The sequence below is a fragment of the Athene noctua genome, chromosome 14 (genome assembly GCF_965140245.1).
Source record: "Athene noctua chromosome 14, bAthNoc1.hap1.1, whole genome shotgun sequence".
Taxonomy (NCBI): domain Eukaryota; kingdom Metazoa; phylum Chordata; class Aves; order Strigiformes; family Strigidae; genus Athene; species Athene noctua.
The window spans coordinates 9,735,677-9,757,187 of record NC_134050.1 but is presented as its reverse complement, the minus strand read 5'-3'; the positions used below and the strand labels follow the sequence as shown (position 1 = coordinate 9,757,187).

At 35.3% G+C, this 21,511-nt stretch overlaps 1 protein-coding gene across 2 annotated transcripts in view; it reads left to right on the top strand.

The window, feature by feature from the left end:
* The window catches only part of LOC141966267 (uncharacterized), a 44,882-nt gene that overhangs the window by 1,118 nt on the left and 22,253 nt on the right, over nt 1-21,511 (top strand). The window contains exons 2-19 of one of the 2 annotated variants that reach the window (XM_074918737.1): nt 2,420-2,477; nt 3,144-3,287; nt 4,379-4,525; nt 5,602-5,724; nt 6,415-6,582; nt 6,955-7,140; nt 8,569-8,691; nt 8,881-8,994; nt 10,626-10,947; nt 11,291-11,400; nt 11,780-11,897; nt 12,591-12,682; nt 13,645-13,795; nt 17,577-17,686; nt 18,573-18,696; nt 19,511-19,641; nt 20,478-20,525; nt 21,253-21,362. In XM_074918737.1, coding sequence (XP_074774838.1) covers nt 2,433-2,477; nt 3,144-3,287; nt 4,379-4,525; nt 5,602-5,724; nt 6,415-6,582; nt 6,955-7,140; nt 8,569-8,691; nt 8,881-8,994; nt 10,626-10,947; nt 11,291-11,400; nt 11,780-11,897; nt 12,591-12,682; nt 13,645-13,795; nt 17,577-17,686; nt 18,573-18,696; nt 19,511-19,641; nt 20,478-20,525; nt 21,253-21,362 — 2,366 coding nt within the window. In that variant the 5' untranslated portion in view covers nt 2,420-2,432. The other variant, XM_074918738.1, reaches the window with a different exon arrangement.

Below are 21,511 nucleotides of genomic sequence, written 5' to 3'. Positions count from 1 at the left end.
AGAGGTCTTAACTTCATAGTGAGAACTCACATGAGTGCTCTTTGAAGCCATTTTTTATATCAGCAGTTTTGGAATAAATGTGGGGGAAGTCAGACAAACGTGAGTAGTTCTCTGGGAGTCGGTGGATTGTTTCTCTGCCTGGGTAGTCATCCAGCTAGGTATTTGTAACGATGCAGTTCAGTGTTTTACCATGTGGATTGCTCACCCTCAAGTTGTTGGATTTCTGTGACTGCTTATGAGCTGCTGCTGAAATCTGTTCTGTGCACTGTTGTGTGCTCCTGAGTGCTCCTCGTGCTGGGCCCTGTGATATCTGACTCAGGGGCAGTAAGTAGGCTGGAAACTACCCAGATGAATAATACATGGTTAGTTTTTTTAACTGATTTGACTGTAGCTGGTGCTGGGAGATCAGAATGGACGAGTATGAAGGCAAAGCTGCCAATGGAATTTTTTTTTTTTTTCTCACATCCCATTGTGATAAGAGCCAAAACCTCAGTTGTACTTTGAGCATTAGAAGAAACTTGTTTCATGAAATTAAGGGGGCCTCTGCTGTATCTCATGGAATTTGTGAAAGATTTGAGTATCCTCCCTGTTGTACTTCAGTGGAGAGAGTGGTGGAAATGAGTGTGTAGTGGATGGCAAAGAATGGTTGTCAGCACAGTAAAATAGGCAAGATGAAGAGCAGGATGAGATACGAGCACTGATGAGAACTGTGAAACCTTAGAAGTGAGGGTGAGGAGTTTGAATTTACAGGAGAAAGACAAATTATCTGTCACTGCGAAAACTTCAGAGAGGGTAGCACAGTATCTGGACTCCCTGCTTTTCTCTTATGCTTGATGCCTGGTAGAGCTATGTCCAGGACATAGGCTGCCAAAGGAAGGAAAAAGGTGATAGAAAAGTTAATTGAATTCCGTTCAGATGTACTTAAAAGAGAAGGGATTGAGTCGAGTGTTCCAGCGTTCAGTTTGCAGCTTTACCAGTTTCAGTGCTTTAACTTGCCGTCTGTACCCGAGAAGAAAAGCAAAACCATTATTGGTTGACTTTATGCTGGGTAAGGAAAGTCTGCTCAGTTTTGTTTCCCAGCTTCATTTGGAAAAATCATCAATATGTTGTGTCTGTGATGTAAATAAAAATACATCAGAAAGTAGCAGTTAAGGTATTCAGGTAGGAATGTTGGCTCATGAAGTGAGTAAAAGTGGTTGCATCAGAGCTGGAAATAAGCTGAAATATTCATAAATTGAATACAAATGCACCACCATGTTACATCTAGTGAGTCATTTTGTCCTGTTTGTACCTGGGTAACCCTTTTATGTTTTTGGAAATGAGCTTTTTGCTGAGAACAGATTTAATGCTACAGTTCTGGAGGAGTTACGAGAGGAGTTTTTACTTACAAGTTCTGTAATTCTGATCCCCAAGCTCATGGCTTGTTTGTTGATTTTAATGTTAGAAAAGACTCTTAGCATAATCCAGTTTGGCCTTGTAGATAATGTAGGCCATAAATTGCAGTCTGTGATTCCTGGTTTTAGCTTTGAAATGATAAACAGCTTTAGAAGCAGCCTCTGCTATCATCCTGCATACTTTTTAAGATAAGCTGTGTGCTAATGTTTATTATAAACTGCTTTCCAAATTCAATACTTTAAGATAAGATATGTGCTAATGTTTGCTGTAAACTGTTTTTCAAATTCAGGACTGATCCATGTATGCATATTTCAGAAGTCTGTAGTACAGATTAGGAGGGACATGTTATTTTCTGCTGGATGTTGCTAGTTAAGAGTGAAAATTACTGAACAGGTACAGCTTCTATTCTCCCATCATGCTGCTAAGTGGAATATCATCCAGAGGCCAAGCAAGATATGTTAGTCTGCTTTTTTAGATTATATCCCGAAAACACAATTTGGAATTTACTGCATGGGCTATTTTGTAGACTTTGCTCATTTTTTTCCTCAGCCAGTTTTGCCACTATTACTCAGTAAAGTTCTTAACCTTTGAGCTGCCTTGTACCTACTTAGTCTTTAGGGTTTTGCCTGTAAAACCTTTTTGTGGCCTACAGTTGTGTTTATTAGGAAGCTACAGCTTTCTGTGATCAGAAAGTGTAATTGTGTCTGGTGCTTTGGTGCCATTTAGAAATTTGTGGTACTTGGTTGTGCACAAAAGAAGCAAGGAACACTTGTGACTTATTTTTGATAGTGTTGATATTTTACTGACTAGTGGTGTTTTAGAGGAGGCATATAATGCATGGTTTATAATTTCATTATTTCTTAACTAGTAATGTGGTTGAGATCAGAGATGCTGACAGAATTGAACAAACAAATTAGTTTTGGGCATTTTACAGTGAAATATGTAGAGAGAAGTATGAGTTAATTACAGTTATCTGAGCATCACTGATACTTACTGTGGTATTATTTCATTTATGTTTTCATAGTCATCGTGAAACTATGTGGAAATGGGGTAGTGGAGATGATTCTCCTTCCAAAAGCGTAGTAAGTATTGAATTACTATTAAAATTATTTTTTTCTTACAAATTTCTGACATAGAGAATCTTTAATTGATAATATACTAATTGTATGTATTTGCTCTTTTGTAAATAAGTTGCTCAACTAGTTTTACCATGACTCGGTTTTAGGACTGTAAAAGTCAGGTAGGCGTCTTGCTTCCTGTCTGCTCGGTATTTAATCTCTTGCACGTAACAAAGCTGGTCGACTCCTCTTCACTATGCTTATCTTGCTTTAAGAAAACATCAGTGGGAATTACGTAAGATTTATCCCAAGTTTATTTTTTGTATATAGTGTGTTCAGTATCAATATTATATTGCCACTAGGTTCAGTAACGCTACTGGTTATTACAATGTACATCCAGTAAATGAGGAGATTCAGTTTTAGATACCTAGGATGCTGTGATGGTTTTGCTGTTTTTCAAACAAACATTGCTAAACCAATTCCTAAGATTTATAATTTCATGTATCTATAAAACTTGCTGAAAAAGGTCTGGTATAGGTGCATATAGTACATGTAAATTTTAGTATTGCACTCTTATAAGATTTGCTGAATGTTTTAAAAAAAACCTCCAAACACCAACTGAAGACTTTTTTGCAGAAGCAGTGTTGTCTGCACCATTTTGTTTGTTCAGAGTATATTTAATGTCTGCAGGCTGCGGGCTCGCAAGATGCAAGAAGCATGTCAGTGGCAGATTTGGCTGAACAGCTGACAAGTACTGAACAGCTGGTCACACAGCTAAAGGAGCTTGTCAGAGAGAAGGATGCTGAGCTTCGAACAAAAGATCTTCAGTTAAAGGTACCATGTGTGTATTCTTGTCAGAAAGACTGTTTAAAAAACCTTCAGTCCTGTTCAGCATGAGCTGGTTTTGTAGATGCAGGCTTATAGTCAGTTATAGCAGCTCTAGGAACACAGGAAACATTGGTCACAGGCAGATCATATGGTTCCTGGACATGATCACTCTTTGCCAGTGTGTCTCCTGTTCCAAAATGGTAACTGGGTTTGGGTATTACCCCAACAACATGTGTTCCTTGCATGAGCAGATGCACTTTGTAATTACAAGGGACAGATTGGCTTTCTGAGAACTAGGAGTGCATGGTCATTTCAGGCTAATTATGGAGAAAAATACCTCCAGAAAAATTACTGGACATGTAGCAAGATGCCAGCTTACCTCAAACTGAATGTCTGTTGATAATTTAAAAATTTCTCCTTCCACTATAAATATTTTTTTTTTGCATAATGATTTTACTATTAATGCTACTATATATTATCCTCTGCTTTTGACTGGCATCAGGAAGGAAAAAACTAGAAAGAATTTATATCACCTGAAGACTTTTGAGGGTTTTATTATTCTTTACTCTGTTGTTCTTTAAACAGTCATAAGGTTGGTCTGTTCCTTCAAGAGACTATTTTTACACTTAAAAAAAAAGTCTTCTGTGGTCACTAACAGCTAAGTGTTTAAAATATTGAATTTTCTAAAACGCATAGTTGTCTCTTTAAACAAAATGAAATATTTTTTGATAGTACTATAAAGATGTCTTTCTTTTTGCATGCAAAAAAATAAAAATTAACTAGTTAAAAAATCAAGCACTGAAATTGTATTGCTGTCAGAAAATAGGAAAGTTTCTAATACCATAATGCTCTGAAGTTTCTAACATCATAATATTCTACAGAATAATAATAACCACATGCAGAAAGTTTAAATAATGGAAGGAGGATTCTTCCATATATGCAGACCTGTTGCATGTGACATTATAATGTCTCTTTAGGGAAAAGATTTTTTTAGTAACCACTTTAGATTTCTCCTTTTTTTTTTTTAATATTTAATAGAATAATTAAAGGATGCATTTGTTCATTTAGCTAATTTGGTCCTTCATGGTGTTTTGTAGGAGGAGAAGGAATCTGCTGATGCCAGACTCTCCAAGTTGAAGTTGCAAAACAAAGCCAAGGTTGCATCATTAACCTCACAATTGGAAGAACTTAAGAAACAGTTATCAGAATCAGGAGGCTTAGAGGCAAAAGCAGAACAGAAGAAGGTAAATGTCTGCTTCAAAAATGTAAGGACAATTTCTGTAAGGATGTAGGCAGTTTTGCTTGCTGGACTCAGATGTGGAACAGATTCAAATTTTGAGCTGCATCAGATTAGGACCAGGGTAGACTGTGGGTGCTGTCAGTCCATCTGTGTATTTCTATTTAATTCTTCTTTTGAAGAATTGCTATCTTTCTATAGCAATTTATAAAATTGTACATAACTTTAAAATTGTTGAGTAAAAAAATTCTTACTGATCTTCATCTTACTAGCAGCTCAAACTTTTAACATGTGTGAATCAGGAACGTTAAGTTTTCAAGAAGAAATGAAAAACCCCCTCACTTGTTCTCAAGAATCACAAAGATTGTTGAGTCTGTTTGTAGTAGCGTGGTTGTGTGAGTAGACTTGTATTTCCTCAGAATAACATATTTTGACTTCATGAAGCTTCTAAAATAACTTTCGTGAGGCTTTAATATTTCTAGGGGATTTGTTTTTTAAATGCATGCTGAAAGGGAACAGCAACAGATCAGTTTATTGAAGTCCCTAGGTGTCCATTCTGTATTTATGTGGCTGATCTACTTTGCTAATAAAACATGTTAGCAATTGCACTTGATTGCTTTTGTAATGCCAGATAATTTCTATAACCCGGTAGTTATACAAACTGAATTTCTGACTGGAAACATTGTGCTCAGGAACATTTTTTTTTTTTTTACACTTCCCCCCCCCCCCCCCCCCCCCCCCCCCCCCAATAGTCCTTTTTTCCCTGCTGAGTTTTATGGACTACGCTTGCCATATTATATGGGTTCCAATTGCTAGAAGAAGTGAATGCCTTTATTTTATGTTTTAGTCCACTTTGCTGCAATAATTATCATTAATAATTTAAATACAAAGATTTTTAAAAGCGTGATATAAATTCTGTGGCCGCTTTGTCTAGTGTCTACATGGAATACGTAATATATGAGAGAACTGAAATACAAACCATGAGTAAAGTCTCCTTTTTCTTACCAGTATTATTTGAATAGGTAGAGGTACAAAAGTTAGGTGTTACCTATTTACAGAATGCAAAACTTTCTGTTTTTGAAGGCATCAAAAGATGGTGACCAGGAAAATGCTGCGGCAAATCGTGGGAAAATACTAGTACTGAGAAGGAGAATAGAAGAACTAGAATCCCAGATCACACAAAAAAATGAAGAGTTACAAAAAAAGGTGGTGTTTTATGTAAAGCTAAGTGTGTGGATTTTCACATTTGTGGTGTGGGATTATGTTTAAATGTGTTTCTTTAAATATCTTTATATATATTTAATATATTTATATATTTAATTATATGTTATATTACTAAACAGATACGCAGAAAGTTTTCTGTTGAGTAGACAGAGAGGTTTATGTGCTGCAGCCTGCCTGAGCAAACACAGTGAGAGTTCTATCACTGTGTCTTCAGTGAGCAGTGAATCCTCAAGCATGCTTTTGTAGTTGCTTGAAAATGAATGGGATAGGATACACAAATATGAACTTTGTGGGTTAATGCTGAATTTAAATAATTGTATTTTGAACAAAAATCCTGGTTTGCATCAGTTTTTCTTGTCACAAAAATAAGTCATACAGGCAGAAATATAGGCAAGGGATGATTTCACGTTATGGTCTGTAGCTGTTCTGTGCAGTGATGTGTTTTGTGGGTGTGAATGTTGGCTGTTGGAAGTGGCAGAAAAGTGAATGGTGCAGAATTGCAGAGAGAAAAGCTGAGTAATTAAAAATTACACTTAAAATTGAACCAGGTTATAAATTTGATTAGAAGTTTTTCAGTACCCTGAAACAGGCAATATGGAAGTAATGCAAACTGTTCTTCTGTGCTGTAGATGGAAGTACAGATGACAAGCAATTCTGTCTCTTCATTTTCAGTGTGTTGAACTGGAGGCCCAGCGCTGTCGTGGGGCTGAAATGGATGCCATGCTGGCAGAGAAAGAAAAGAAGATAGCTGAAAGAGATGCTTACATCATCGATTTACAGATAGCGTGTGGATCAAGTCGTGTTGCCAATGACATGCTCTTGCCCAATGAAGAATTGAAGGTATATTAGCAGCTCAGATCTAAAATCTCCACAGAGGTTTCAAGGAATCGTCAAGTTCTGATGCATTATATGGTGGATCCTTCTCTGAAGCACAAATCCCCTGCAGTCATTCATGTGAATAAAAATTCTTTGCGGATTATTTTCATTTATGTTAGTAGATCTATATTTGCTACTTTTGTCAGTACCATTTATACGTATTAGCGTTGATTTCAGAATCTGCTGACGAATTTAATTCAAATTAAAACCAAACCTGAATTTTGTGTTTAATGTTGCTTTAACTGAGGGAAGGGCTAGGAGGTGGCTTTATGGTGATTGCTTTATCTTTTTTTCTGGGTCTATTCTTCTAATTCTCTTTTGATTTGCATTCTAAAGAATCAGCTGGCTGTTAAAGAGTCATCACTACAAAGCATGCAGATTCTAGTTGAGAACCTTACCAAAAAGGTTGGAGACAGTGAAGAAAAATGTAGCTTGTTCCAGGAACAGATTGAGAGTCTTAAAAATATTCAGAGCAAAGAAAGAGAGCATTTCCAAGGAAGAGAAGCTACACACGTGAAAAATGTAAGTAAAGACACTAAAAAATAGTCATGTTCTTTGGTGAAAGAAGTGGTATCTTGGCTATAGTGTTTCTATCTCAATAGTAAAGAAATGCCATTTTTAATTTTGGACAATTCTTGCATAAAGATCTATATGGTCATCAGATGAAATGAGAATAATGAGGTAGTAGGTGATTTGCACTGGTGATAACTGAAGTTGAAAGTTTTGTGCAAGAAAGGAATTTAAGGATGTGACTGGTGTTTGGGCATGGAGGAACTGGTGTGTAACAGTGAAATGAGTTGTGCAGAATTCCAGCTGAAAAACCTTCAGACATCTCTTTCTTGTAGCAGTGCACCTGAAGGTGCAAACATGCACACATGCAGTGGCTGGTAGTGGTTTTTGGATTCTTGTAACCATTCTTGGTGAGATGGCTCTTTGGCAGATCACTGTCACTTATGCCGTGAGCTCTGTGGCACACTGGGTAGCATGGGAAAATGTTTTCCTCCTGACTGAAAAATAGCTGAAGACATTTTATATGCTTAAGGGGAAACTTTTCTAGAAGTTAGCAGCTGATTAACAGGCCAAGAAGAGCAAAAACTTGTTAAATAATATGTGGAAAAAAAAAAAAAAAAAGTGGAACTAGGGAGTATGTTATCCATTCTTTGATGTTACCAGGCTTTTCCAACTCCCTTGGAAGCTAAATCTCAGATTTAAATGTGATGTGCCTGTTCTCTCAATATTTGAGTTCTACCATGTATGAAACTGTTCATCTTGGTGTTGATGCCTGAGTTTATTTTATCTTTAATAAAAATGCTACTTTTGATCCTGAAGATGACTGCACGTGTTCAGTAGCACACAGGGAATTACAAACAGTTGAGACTATAAAAACATTTTGGTGAGCACAATGTCATCACCCAAATATAAATCTGGGTAAGACTTCATGTGAATTCATTCAAAGTAACATGAGCAAGATTCCAGAAGTTACATCCGGTTCTTATAAAAATTGTAAGATAGCTAACAAAGACATGTTAAGGTAGAATACAAGTTTCTAAGGAGGAAGCAGTTAGGTTTCAAAGCTGCTATTTGGGCTTAATTGATAGAAACTTGCTTGAAATGAACATGATTAGTGTAATCTTTAAGAAATGAAAAGACTCAGAACAATGGCATCCAAAAAAGAAAGGTGAAGATCAGTGATGTTAAACAAAAATGAATGGTACTGTGCTTCCCTTTTAAAGTTTGTTATTGTGAAATGAAGACAAGTGTAATGTAAGTTGCAGGTTTATCTTCATGCACCACTGACATCACTGATTACTATATTTATTGTTAAGTGGAAGCAAATCTGAGACTTAAGATAGAATACAGTATCTTGCTGTACCTTTAGTTAGATAATTCAGTGTACTTTTACTATACCTTTGTTGACTGGTTTCATATTTACTTTCTATGTGTTTTTAGGTACGTGTGCTTCAGAATATTATCCAGGAGAAGGAAAAGGAACTAGAAGCACAGAGAGAAAAGCATGAGCAGGAGCTCTTTAAATTAGCTGCTAAATCTGATGCAAGTGCTGACCTAGAACAGGTATGTTGCTTTGGAAACTCGATAGCTTGCTTTGATTTAGTTAGACATGGGAATTTTGAATCATGTAATTACTAACCTGTGTGGCATAGTTAAGATGTCTGGTTGGGAAAATAAAGATAAGTCTTTTTCTTTCTTTTCTGAAAGGTGTGGGCTTTGTTGTTTTGTTTTGGGTTTTTGTTTTTTTTCTAGCTACTGAAGGCCTTGAAACAGAAGCTCCATGAAAAGGAAGAAGTTATGTTGGGAAGGACGCAGGTGATAGAAGTCTTGCAAAAAGAACTGGATGCCAAGGACCAACAGCTGGAAGTAAGAAATAGCATACGAGCACGACTAAACTCATCAAGTCTGTTACAAGTTAAAAAATCTGTTTGGTTGTGCACAAAAGACAGTTTTGCGTTAAATATTTAGGCAGTTCTTTGTGAGGCTTTGACATAGGCTAATAATGCAACCATAGTTGTGCAAACAAATATTAATTCCAGTTAAGAAATTAACTTAGAGGAGAGTTAAAGTCCATGAAATACAAAATTATCAGCACTCACCCATAGTTTGTCTTGATTTATTTTGGGAACTTGCCATGTGGTGAAGAGTTTGCTGTCATAAGGTTTCAGCTTCTCTAGTTAGAGACTGCAGCGAGCCCCAAAACTGAGGCTTTTCTTCCCCCTCCCTCAGAGTGTTTTGCTAATTGTGTGCCTTTCTTTTTGCTGTATTTCTACTGATTTCAAAAGTAATACCTAATCAAGGTCCTTGGTGTTCAAGCACCTAGCATGAGCTCTGGTTATAGCCTTTCAGTGCTGCTGCTTCAGTTCAACAATGTAGAAAAAGGACGTTGCAGTCTCAGGCTTTTGGGACTCTGCTGAAGCAGACTCATTGTAGCCTGTCTGGGGTGCCAGGTCCAGAATTTTAGCTATACTATTCACAACAATTTTTCAGCTTACCAGTAGGGCTGGCAGAATCAAAATCTTACTAGAAGTAGTTTCAGCTACGTACCCAGGTACACGTCCTGCTCAGGTAGTTAAGATCCCTGGTAGTTGAAGCCTGTTTTCTTTGTCTTTCCCATTTGTTATGCCTCCTGCCTTCTACAGGGTTTTGTTGTTTTGTTGTTTTTTTTTTTTTTTTTTTTTTTTGGGTTAGATGCATCTTCCTGCAGTGATGCTCTGCAAGAACTGATGGTACCTAGTGCTAGTGCACTGAGGGGACAGAGATGCACACCTTGAGGGTAGGGGGAAGCTTTGACAGCATGAACTTAAAGCTGAGATTAAGTATTAAAATAGCAAGAAGCCTTTCTTTGTTAACATAAACAGTTAACCATATTTTTGGACGTGTTCCCTGTGCTGCTCTGCACAGCGTCTTTACTGGGACAGTTTATATTTGTTGGTCTGTTTATCATGAAAGTAGATTTTTGAACAGCAGGTCTAATGCGAGTGGCCTGCTCTGCTACAGCGATCTATAATGTTTTCTACCTCTTTATGCAGTAAAATAACTAATGTAAAGGTGCTAAAAGCACTAACAGAAAACTAGTTAGCAACAAAATATTGTAAAGAAGAACTACATCAGTTTGTCAGTTTTAATGGATGTAGGTGACAAGACTTGGGCGATATTGCAGTGAGCATTCTTAACCTTTGGGATCACTGTTAGGTCTGCTTCCGTTGGTTTTTATTTATATTCCATAGAACCAAACATTCTTTTTTTTAATTTCATTTTCACCTATAGGAGAGGGTGCATATAGTTTGCACTCAAATAGTGATACCATTTTGCTGAAGTTCCCACTTTGCTCTTGGAAAGCCAGAGCTGAGTAGCTTTTGTGGTAGAGCCAGGTTACCAACAGTAGCCCTGATTTCTGATTCTCATGTACGTAGGAATAGAAATATAATATGACAGTGGTACTAAAAATACTTTGCATTAAAAAATAAAGGTTTGTTTTGTGTTGTTATTTACAGGAGATTAACGAAAACCTGAAACGTCTTCTGTCTGAAAAAGAAAACCTACAGTCTAAACTGGATGCTGAGAAACATGTAATGAGAGCTCAGTTAAGAGACATGATGGAGAAACATGAGCTTGAAATGACAAAAGTTAAGGAGAAATATAATGCTGAACTGCATGAAATTCAAGAGAAACATGAAACTGAGCTGCAAGAGAAAGATCAGGCCCTGTTTCAGCTTAAGAAACAAGTGGCAGAATTAAGTGGTAGCGGGCAGACTAAGTCACAAGAAGTTAGAGATCTGGAGACTATAACCAAAGAGAAGGTGGAGGATTTAGAAGGTATCCTATTTAAACAGTTTTTACATATGAAGAGTTCCTTTGCCCCAGACTGTTATGTATTGTAGACCAATTTCATACCTGTTGCAAGTATAACTACATTAAATTTGTGGAAGAGTTATTGCCACACTAATTAAAAGGCATCTACAATCAAATACTATAACAATGAGGGTTATAGAAATACCAGGATAATCACATGAACTATAAATTTCTCACTGCATTTCTTATGTTTTTCTGTAAATGCAGTTGTCTTGTATAACTTCCAGTTGCTACAAGAATTAAACATTGTTCTTGTATTAATAATCTTTCTATGTTTTTAGATAATTTCTTGCGTCTTGTTTCTTAGTGCAAGTGAGATTGAAAACAGAAGAAGCCAGCAAATCTGAAGCAAAGTTTCTGAAAATGAAGGCTTGGTCTAAATCAAGAATCAAACAACTGGAGGATGAAATAAAAAATGTATGTGTAACATTATGTTTAATATTCCATGCCTGTTTTAAACTACTGTGCTTGGAGATTTGACTGAAATAAACTAAAGTATGGGGCAAAGATAATATTAAAATAATTTACTCAAAGTATCTTTACATATGAATTAATGTATAAAAATTGAATGGACATAAAATGTTGATAGTGGATGAAGTTTCAACAAAAACTAGTACAAATTGGTGTTAGCAGCATTCAGGTGTAAATTCGTCAGATTAGCTGGTTCGTTGCACTTACAAATAGTAAAAGAACAGCTATTCTAAATCTTACTAAAAAATCAGAAAAAGTTGCATTGACTTTGTGTTTCTGGTGTTTTGGTAGATTTTGAAAAACTCATAACTATTTTTTCTTTTAGTTTTCATCAAAGAATAATGATGTATCGGCCTTAAACAACCGTGTCTCAGAATTACAAATTGAAAATGAAGAACTACAGTCAAAACTGCAATCGTTATATGAAATCAGAACTCAAAATGGTAAAAAAAATAATCTTTTGCAGATGATTCAAAGAGACAAAGATAAATGAACTTTCTCATTTTCAAAGTGTATCTTTTTTTTTTAAAACAGGTTCTGAAGTACCTTCATGCAACTATGAACAGTAGCATACAGTATTTAACTCAGAGTTACAGCTCAGCTTTTCCTTTCCTGAATCTACCTGTGCATAATTCTTGTATTTAGGCTTGGGCAGAATAGGTGTAAACTTTTCCAGGAAGTGGAAGAAGCATCATCTTAGGAGGAAAAATGAGACCAAACATACTTGGAAAATTTATCAGAGTATATACAGTAAGCAGAGCAGTGAGTTGCAAGTCAATTAAGAATTGTCTTTTTTTCTGTAAGAATTTGAGAGAATTTTTGCTTAAAGCCTTAGATAGTTTAAAGTGGAGCTCTGTGAGAGATTTTTCTGTTTCCCTTTGTGTCATCTTTTCTGACATTGTTTCTGTAAATGGAAAATGGTAGAATTTTCAGTTTACCAGTCTAAATTGTTAGCATGATAGTTTTAAAGCACTCATCAGTATTTAATAGTTAAGAAGTCAGATAACACAGCCCAGCAGAGGTTTTCTAGCTGAAATGAATTATCATGTGAATTTTCATTTTGTGTCTTTTAATTTTTTCTTGATCTTCCCATTAGTTTTGTGTCCTGATGAATGAAATTTATTATGTTTTTGTAGAAGAATTGCTGACTAAGCTGGAAGTCTATGAAGAGCAGCAAAGAAAGTTGCAAGCTGATCTCGACCAAGTTACAAAGAGGGCAGCTTCACAGGTTAACATCAAAATTGATTTGTATGAGTTACTGATTAACTCAAACAGTGCTGATTAGACTTTTAAAAAGTGTGTTAGCTAGGGTTTGGAGCTGAAAATTAATTTATTGATATATGGAATTGTTGCCATCGGTAGCTGCTCAGTTGGATAACAAGCTGACAGATTTTTGCTTAAAAAGATTGATTTCTACTTACTTTGCCATGTACCTTAAATTACATTTTTCCAAGCAGTTTACTGTTTATTTAGTTACATTTAATATGAATCATGAAAGTGTGACTGTTATTTTGTATACAATGCAAATAGCTTTCAGAAGGAAATAATAGCTGTACCTTTGACAGATGTACAGGTCTGGATAAGAAAACGAGGGCTAAGAAAATATTGCTAAAGGCCTTTAGATTGATTAACAGTATACATTGATCATGGTAACTTGTACAGCCCTAGCAGTAGAGCCAGTTTGAAACAGTTAAATTATATTTTGCTAAAAAAGAACATGTTTTTTCCAAATTTTGTGGAAAAGTTGTGGGTTTTTTTAATTTTGTAAAATCTTAAAATAGTTTTTAATGGGAAGGCAGAAACATGTTTATTCTGTTCATGGAAAAAAGGTTAATAGAGAATTATTATCTCACATAGTGATAGTTGAATATTGTTTTACTTTGAAATGTTGCTAAGATGAAAAAGTGCAACAAAAATATTTTGTTAAAAAAAATTTCAGATTAAAAGTACATTTTTGATACTTTCCAAAGTGGTGAGGCTTGCTTTTTACGTAATCCACAATGGCAATTATAATCACTTTGATAGATTTTTATTTATGCAGAGTGGTGAATTATAATGGTTTGTTTTCTCTGTGAGTGGTTTGCCAGCTTAAAATGTTATTTATTTTTGCAGTGGGATTTGTAAATATATTTTCATGCACAATGCAGTGGGATTTGTAAATATATTTTTGTGCACAATTTTCCTTGTTAGGCCAGTGAATCAGGCAGTGTGGATGAACTGCAGAGTCAGCTTTTGGAATGGCAAGAGAACGTACCAGAGTCAGAGGAGTCCCGCGATCAAGTCAGAGAAGAGAAATCTGCTATGGCTTTGCGAATGGCTCAGATTGAGGAGGAGAGAGAAGGTGAATTGTTTTATTTACGATAAAATTATCATATTTATACATGAGATACATCTTTGTGTCTGTCTGCTGTACTTCAGAATGAATTGATAGCACACCACCGTGACTGATTTCTGCAGTCAGAAGTTTTGTATAGTTAGTGAAATTGCTTAAACTTGCAATTTCTAATTTTTCCTGTTTCCCTGAATCTGTTTTTCATACGTTCATTTCTTTTTTTTGCATAATTTTATGCATAGATGTGCTTGGGTTTTTTTGCCATCTGAGTTGCTGCTCTGTAAGACTGCTTGAACTCACTTTGAACGCTTCTTGTCTGCATATGAATGATCAGTGATAAAAAGTTCAGCACTGAAATATTAAAGCTGCCTGCCCAGAACAACTGGTGAAGGTGTGGGAAGCTATAGTGTTGATCTGAATTTGATGAGTGAAGGTGGCGCTTTAATAAAATGAACCTGAGATGGAGTTTCTCTTTAAATATAATTAATGAGAAACCTTTCTTAGAATATTTAGTAGTCTGTTAGTAAGCATTGCTTGTATAGGTCAACTGAATAACATTAACTGGCAACGGTTTGGAACTAATTAAAAATATTAAATTACCTACAGAAAGTAACATTTCAAGAAATCTCAGGCTTTATAGTTTATTCTAAATCACTAATAGATGATGACAAAGTGAAGCAGCTTCTGTTAAAACTTATAAAAGTCTGGTTAAATTTCAGATAGTTTTTACTGCTTTTTTCCATGCCATCTAGTACTACGTTTATAATTTTTGTCCTGTTAGTTAACTGTACAGGAATTAGTGGCAAATTTTAATGTGCACAATCTACCATCATAATTGATCCAGTTAGTTAATTTGAGCCTTCTCTTTTTAATCTGCGATTGAATTATTTTTCATTTACATGATTAATTTGGAAATTAAATATGTAGGCATAGAAATGTTTTAAGGATCATATCTCTTGTTTTTGAGCGATTTAGGCAATGTAGTGTTTTGGAATTGAAGGAGAATAATATTCCCTTCATTAAAACTACCTGTTATCTCATCTGTGGTAACTACAGATCCACATGCAATATTAATAACAGTTGTAAAATTTCATCTGCGTCAGTCTGTGTTTAATTTTGCATTTTTTCCCCTTGGGATAAGCATGACCTTTCTGTTTCTTTTTTCCTGCCGTTACACCTGATGAGCACTCGGCGTCCCTTCCCCCTCCACTCCTACCCTACACTGCGATTTGGTCAGCCAGTGAGAACATAGTTTCCCATCAGTTTTGTGCATGCAGGTTCCTGCAGCAATGGCAACTTGTAATGTACTGTTGCTGATTTCTTCTGTTGTTGCTCCTTTTGGGGGAAATTGCCAACAGTACCTTATAAGATTTGCCATTGATGGTATGTGGTTTAGCAATACATGTAACAAATGCTGGTTTTAACTCGATTTTTTTTTTTTTAATCTGCCTTGCAGTACCTGTTTCTTCACTTATATTAACCGAACCATCTTTCTTCGTTTTTCTTTGTAGTAACAGCTGACTCCATATTTATGTTGTAACCTTAACTAGAGAAAAATTTCTTGGCTTGCTGCAAGTGGTTGTGACTAAGTAAGAATCAAATTCATTTAAATAATCTTAGTAGTACTTGAAATTCAGTAGCATTAAAAACAAGATTACATTCCATCGCATAAGTTGCAGAACTTTGCATGCATTAATATTAGGTAGTAATATTTTAAGCAACATATAAACCCACTATTCATTCTATCATAGTCTGTGACAATTTGCCATGTATGGTGATTTGTCTCTTTTGGATTGAATGTGCGGGGAGCTGCAAAAGTGGAGAGGATGACAGTATTGATTATATTTATAGACTGGGGCTCGTTTCCTCTGCAAACCACTAAAGATTGTGATACTTAGTGTGAATAGTGACACAAGGAAATGTAGACACGTTCCTAGTTAATTTAAATGCAGTGTGTATCTGAAGAAAGGTGTCCTGGGAAGTTTTTCAGTTTTTGTGTTGGATATAATGGCAAATGGAGAGCTCCCTAAACTGCTGTAAAACATTAAAAAATGTATTTACTTACTGATTGTTGTTAAAGCAATGCTGAATTTAACTCAAAGTGTTTTAACACTTGTCTAAAAGTTTCTAAGTCATTCTAAAGCTCCGATTTATATAGTTTCATTTTTCATACGACAATGGTAATTTCATTCTTTTTTTCATTATCAAATACCTACGAGCCTAAATATTTTGAATTCCTAAAGTACAGTATGTTGTTCATTCTAATTATACTTAAAACCAGATTACCTCAATTTCAACTTCCCAGAAATTGAATTTTCCCCCCCCAAAGCAGGGGTTGAGTTCTTAGTGGAATAATGCTTGCCTTGAATCGCTTCACTGGCTACAATGACAGTTCTTGTAAACAGAGGTTTAAGGCATGCGGTCCCAATCTGGCACTTGTTTTTATGGCGTTGAAGAAGTATGCATAAGGCTAAAAAAAAGAATTGTAGTTTCTGTACTTGAAAATAAACAAAGGTGTGTAAAATGAATGCTGATAAAGTGACAGTGCCAGAAGCCAAAGTGTAATGAAAATCAGAAGTAAAATCCAATTTAGCAGTCCTACTTTAAAAGGGTCATTAATTCTTTTTTTCCTTAAACTTCTTTCCTCTAATCTTTTCTGAACACATGTTAAGTATGTAATTTTGAAATATTACAGCAAGAACTTAAACCTAGTGGGTGTTACAGATTTGTGTCTTAATGAAATTTGTGGTATAAGTAATCCTTGGACAAGTCAGATGAAAGCTGAGTATTCCCTGTAGGGCCAAATCTCCTAATAGTTTTCGTTGTTTACCTCACAGATGCATTGACATAAGTTATCTGAATTTTGCATGCTGTGAGGACAACTGTAGATTAATGTGGTTAAATTGAAAGCTAAATTTGTAATTATCTAATTAATCTAACTTTCAGTTAAAATATGGAGCCACCTTTACATTCATTTCTTTTCACTGGCTGTTCTGTTTTGTCTGCTTTGCATGAAACATCTACTTCCTAATCTGTTACCCCAAACATGTTTTGTCATATCACAAAACAGATGGGAATGTACTTTAAATGAAAAATCATTTCTAACAATGAACAGGATGCATACCTAAGCTTTCATATATGGAATTTATTCAGTGTGTTTATTTACAAGTGATTCTGTATTTGTCTTAAAAATAATGGTATCATTAATTTAAGATAAGACGGTTTGATGCCAGTTTGCAGTGTAACACATGCTTGTGACTTTCTCAAATTATCTGGCTTTGTAGCTTATACTAAAATTAAAGTTGAAAGGGACACATGTCATTTCCATAAAAATGAATGTGATTGTTCAGATTATAAAAACCACAGCTGTTTCAGCTGATGCCTTTTTCATACAAATTATGTATATTTTAACCTGGTAACTTGAAATGAGATGGAATTTGACATTTTAATTGGTTGGTGTTCTTTTAGTATCAGCATAAGCTCACTCTCTCCAGTCTCCTGTATAAAGTCTTCATTTAGAGTTGATGAAGAAGTTAAACTTAAGTTTGCTTCTTCTTAGTGAGATATGCAGACTTTATTCTTATGTTCTACATAGTAATGTTGGAGGGAAATGACGAGGTGAATGCAATGGATTGCTGCTTTTGATCTTGTTCCTCTAAGTCATTCATAGGGACTTCAGCCCGTCCCTGCTCTCTCTTCATGTAGTAGTGTCTGATATAAATGTAATTGCTTTCCTGTGGCACAAAACTGATTGAGGATGACTGGTTCTTTCCTGGCTGCTCTGATCCAGCCATAGTCTCAGGGCAACAGGAGCTGGAGGAGGAACTGACCACAGTTCAAGGAATGGGCAGGCTGCAGCAGGCAAGAAGAAAAAGCAATCAGACCAGCAGGAAGCTTCAGGTGGGTTAAAAGAGATAAGAGTTTATTAATCTGTACGTTAATAAAAATATGGAAAGCGCTTTTATTTATATGGTGCTTTACACTTAAAAACACGAAGGGCTTAAGAACTTAGGTTAGTTATGTAACTGAACACTTCAGTAAATTTAATGATTATGTATCCAGAAGATGAGAAATTCCAGCATTATATCTCTCTATTCCTTGAGAAATTAGTCTACTTAATTTTAGACAGAAAAGTAACGGCCTTCCCTCTGGAGTAATTCACATGCTTGAAGCTGTCGTCATGCTCAGTATGTTAAGGCCATTTTTGGTTTAGATACAGTCTTTACAAATCTATTTGGAGCTTTACTGAGTAATTAGTGAGTAGTGTCAGTTCACTGAGGTGTACTTCTAGGTAGCTGGTGCTATAACTTGCACTAAAAAATCATAATCTTTTTTAAGAAGAGTTAGTATTTCATTGTCACATTAACATACCATTGGAAGAATAATATGTTTAGTTAACTCTGATATTTGGATACCTTAATTGATTCACTGATTTCTAGTTAATAGGGTTCTCTGAATCTCAGAGTAAACTAGAAATCAGTGAACCAATTAAGGTATCCAAACACAGTTTTCCATTGGCCTTTCAGACGCCTGAGGGTGTCTTCAGAGGCCTGACAGATACCATAGAAAACCTGTGGGAGACTTGACTTTTCTGGAAATAATAGCTAGAAGCTGGACAGGTTACTGTGGTGTCCACAGAGATTCCATATACTTAAATTTAGACACTTGAATCACTTGCTGAGTTTTAGGACTTTTAATTGAAACTACACTTCTAGTAACAATATGTATTTTGTCCTTGCTTCCTTTCTTCTTTATATTAAATGTAATTCTCATGTCTTGTGTATAGGAAGAATACAACTTTGATAGAAAACAATGCTTTCAAGAATTGAATGCCACTTTGGATAGCACCGATTCAGCTGAAGGAGAAAATATGGGAGGTTGGTGGCCAGAGTACACTTCACCTAATGCAGGTGTGATAGCGACTAGACAGTTTATTAAAGCATGCACAGCATTTGTATTTTGTGTCTATTTTTGTTTTCAAATTCAACTAACAACCCATTTGTGGTGTATTCTAATCTTCGTTGAATTTTTTTGGCTTGCGTTTTCTTCCTTTTCATTTTAAAGCATGTGCGTGCTGGATGAACTGCCTAGTTTTGGTTCAGAAGTAGAACATAAATATGACTAAACAATGGAATTGGTTGAGTCTTGGTGCCTGTGAAATATCTTGTGTGGCAAGATCATGTGTTTTTTAAGTTACAAGTCTTGTTCCTGTGAATGTGTTTCCAATCTATGTAACAGTTACGTTGCAAAACAGAATTGCATTCTATTGCTGTATGCTTTTAATTTAAAAATCAGATTCTGATTTTTTTCATGCAAATGTTTTTATATCAGTGGTAAAGGCTGCAGATATATCTAATTGTTAAAATGGAAATCACTTGCAAATTTTGATATAGACCAGTTTAATTTGTTAGTTAATAATTGCTTAATATTTTATCCTGCAAGTACATGATTAACGTGTGATAACAGTAACATGAGCCACACTATTGTTTAGAATATTTCTGCCAGGTTTTCTGAGTTCTTGAGCTATGCAACTTTGGTTTTTCAACAGTTAAGGGTACTTTTGCCATCTAATGCAGGGCCTCAGGCATTTCCACTGGAAATGGTTGAGATCTGATTGTGCCCAACACTACTGAGAATCCTGAATGAAAAGCTGAAACCATTTCTAGACTTTAGGAATTTTAGTAGACCTTTCTTGAAATAATTTTTATTCTTTGACATAAGTAGGTTTACGGAGTGTGGTTGAAGAGTTGGAATTGGAAAGAAATCAACTGCAGGAACAAATTCTTTTTCTAGAAGAGCGTTGTCAGGATTTGGAAGATAGATTGCAGCTTCAAGGCAGAATGGAGGCTCTTCAGGTGAGTTTTGTAGTTGTGTAAAATCTGATGATACAGGAGAATCATTTTATTCTCTGTTCTTACAATCATAGCCTACAGTAAGACAAAAATGTCAATTTGCAGCTAGCAAAAATGTGTAAAGCATACGTTATACCTCATAATTACGTTGGTAGAGAGTGTACACGTACTATATTATGCTCTGAAGTTGAAGTCTGCCACTCCTGTTCAGCAAAAGTAAAATTCATTACATGGAGAAGCTTGTTTGAAAGTAAGCCTTGTTATTTGTTTGAGAAACATAGTAAAAGGCAACATGATTTTCATTATTCTTTGTAGGGGGCCTTTGTCAGAAGGTCCAGAATTAGATTTTTTTTAAATTTTATTTTTAATGCTGGCATAAGTCTTCCTCTTCTTACATCCCTCAAGTTTCTTTTATATAAGTATGTGTGTATTTTTTTATATATATACATACATATACATTTATAGAAAAAAATCTGTGTAAATATATAGAGATAATGTAATATTTTTATATAGAATCTAAAGCTCAGATATTAGTTTGATATATATTTACATTGTAAAATTATTCAATGAAGGCACCAAAAGGAACAGTGAAGTAAATATTTATCAGAAAAGGTTTTTTTAGTATTTTCTGATTGACAAGTTACTATGATAATTTGTAAACCGTGTTTTCAGTAAATGGCACAACTGATTTCTTACTCAAACTCCTTCAGGCTTGGTGGCTTATTTATAGTTCTCTATATGTTAAGTTGCACATATATAAGAAAAAATAATGATTTTAAGATGCAAGACAACTTATATATTATTACTTGAGAATCTTGTAACAAAGCCTTTCAATACAGGTAACGTTTGGTGTAGATGAAGAAGGGCAGCTATTGAGGGCGGTACAGGTGTGTTCTGCGTCCTCCAAAATGCTAGCTTATTTTCCTTAGAGGTGACAAGTTTGCCATGTTTGTCTTATTTGTTGTTGATTCTGGATATGTGTTCTGCTTTTGGTTTTTGGTTGCAGTTGTCAGATTATTTTTTTTTTTGTGGTTTTATATTTGAATTGGTGCTGTGGATCTGGTTAGAGTAGGAGATTTGTACTGTGTTTAAAAAAACAAACCCAAAAGCTGTGTGAATGAAGCTTGCTTCCTTTTTCTTTTTTCCCACAATCCCCCATATGCAGGTTTTTGCATTCCTTCAACCTGAAAAAATAGGCAAAAAAAAAAAAAAAATTTGCAAGTTTGGTACTGTCTTCAAAGCAATGAGGAGAGTATTTTTTTCAAAGCAGTAGCTTCCCCTGTTAAGTAAGCTGCCTTAACACAGTATGTGTGTGTGTGTGTGTGTGTGTGGTGTTTTGGGTATACAGCAATCATCCTTGAGTTGATGCTACCATAGCATTGCTGAAGGAGGTATTTCTGAAAGGTGGGTTGCATTTATCTGAACTAATATCACATCTGAACTTGTGATATTAGTGTTGTATTTTGCACTGATATCTGCTGAAGTGCTAGATAACAGTTTCTTATTACCGTGTAGGATGGAAATCTGAAGAGTCAGATTTTAATGACTCTGGTTATCTCATGCTATTGTGGGTGTTTGTATGTGATAATGCTCTTAGTTATTGTTTTATTGCAGAATGAAAATGAACGTTTGCAAACTCAACTCACTCAATTACGCAACCAACAAATGCGAGATGTGGAAAAGCATCAAATTCTGCTTTCTGGCTTAAATGAGCAGCTGAAAGGGTAAAATAAAGTTTCTTTACAACTCCATACAGAATTAGTGTTCTTTGCTTTAAGCTTAAACTTCTAATGAGAAGTACAATCTCTTAAAACACTTGAAAAAGTGTTACTTAATTCCTGCTTCTGTTTGCAGTAATGTTATTTTTGTACGT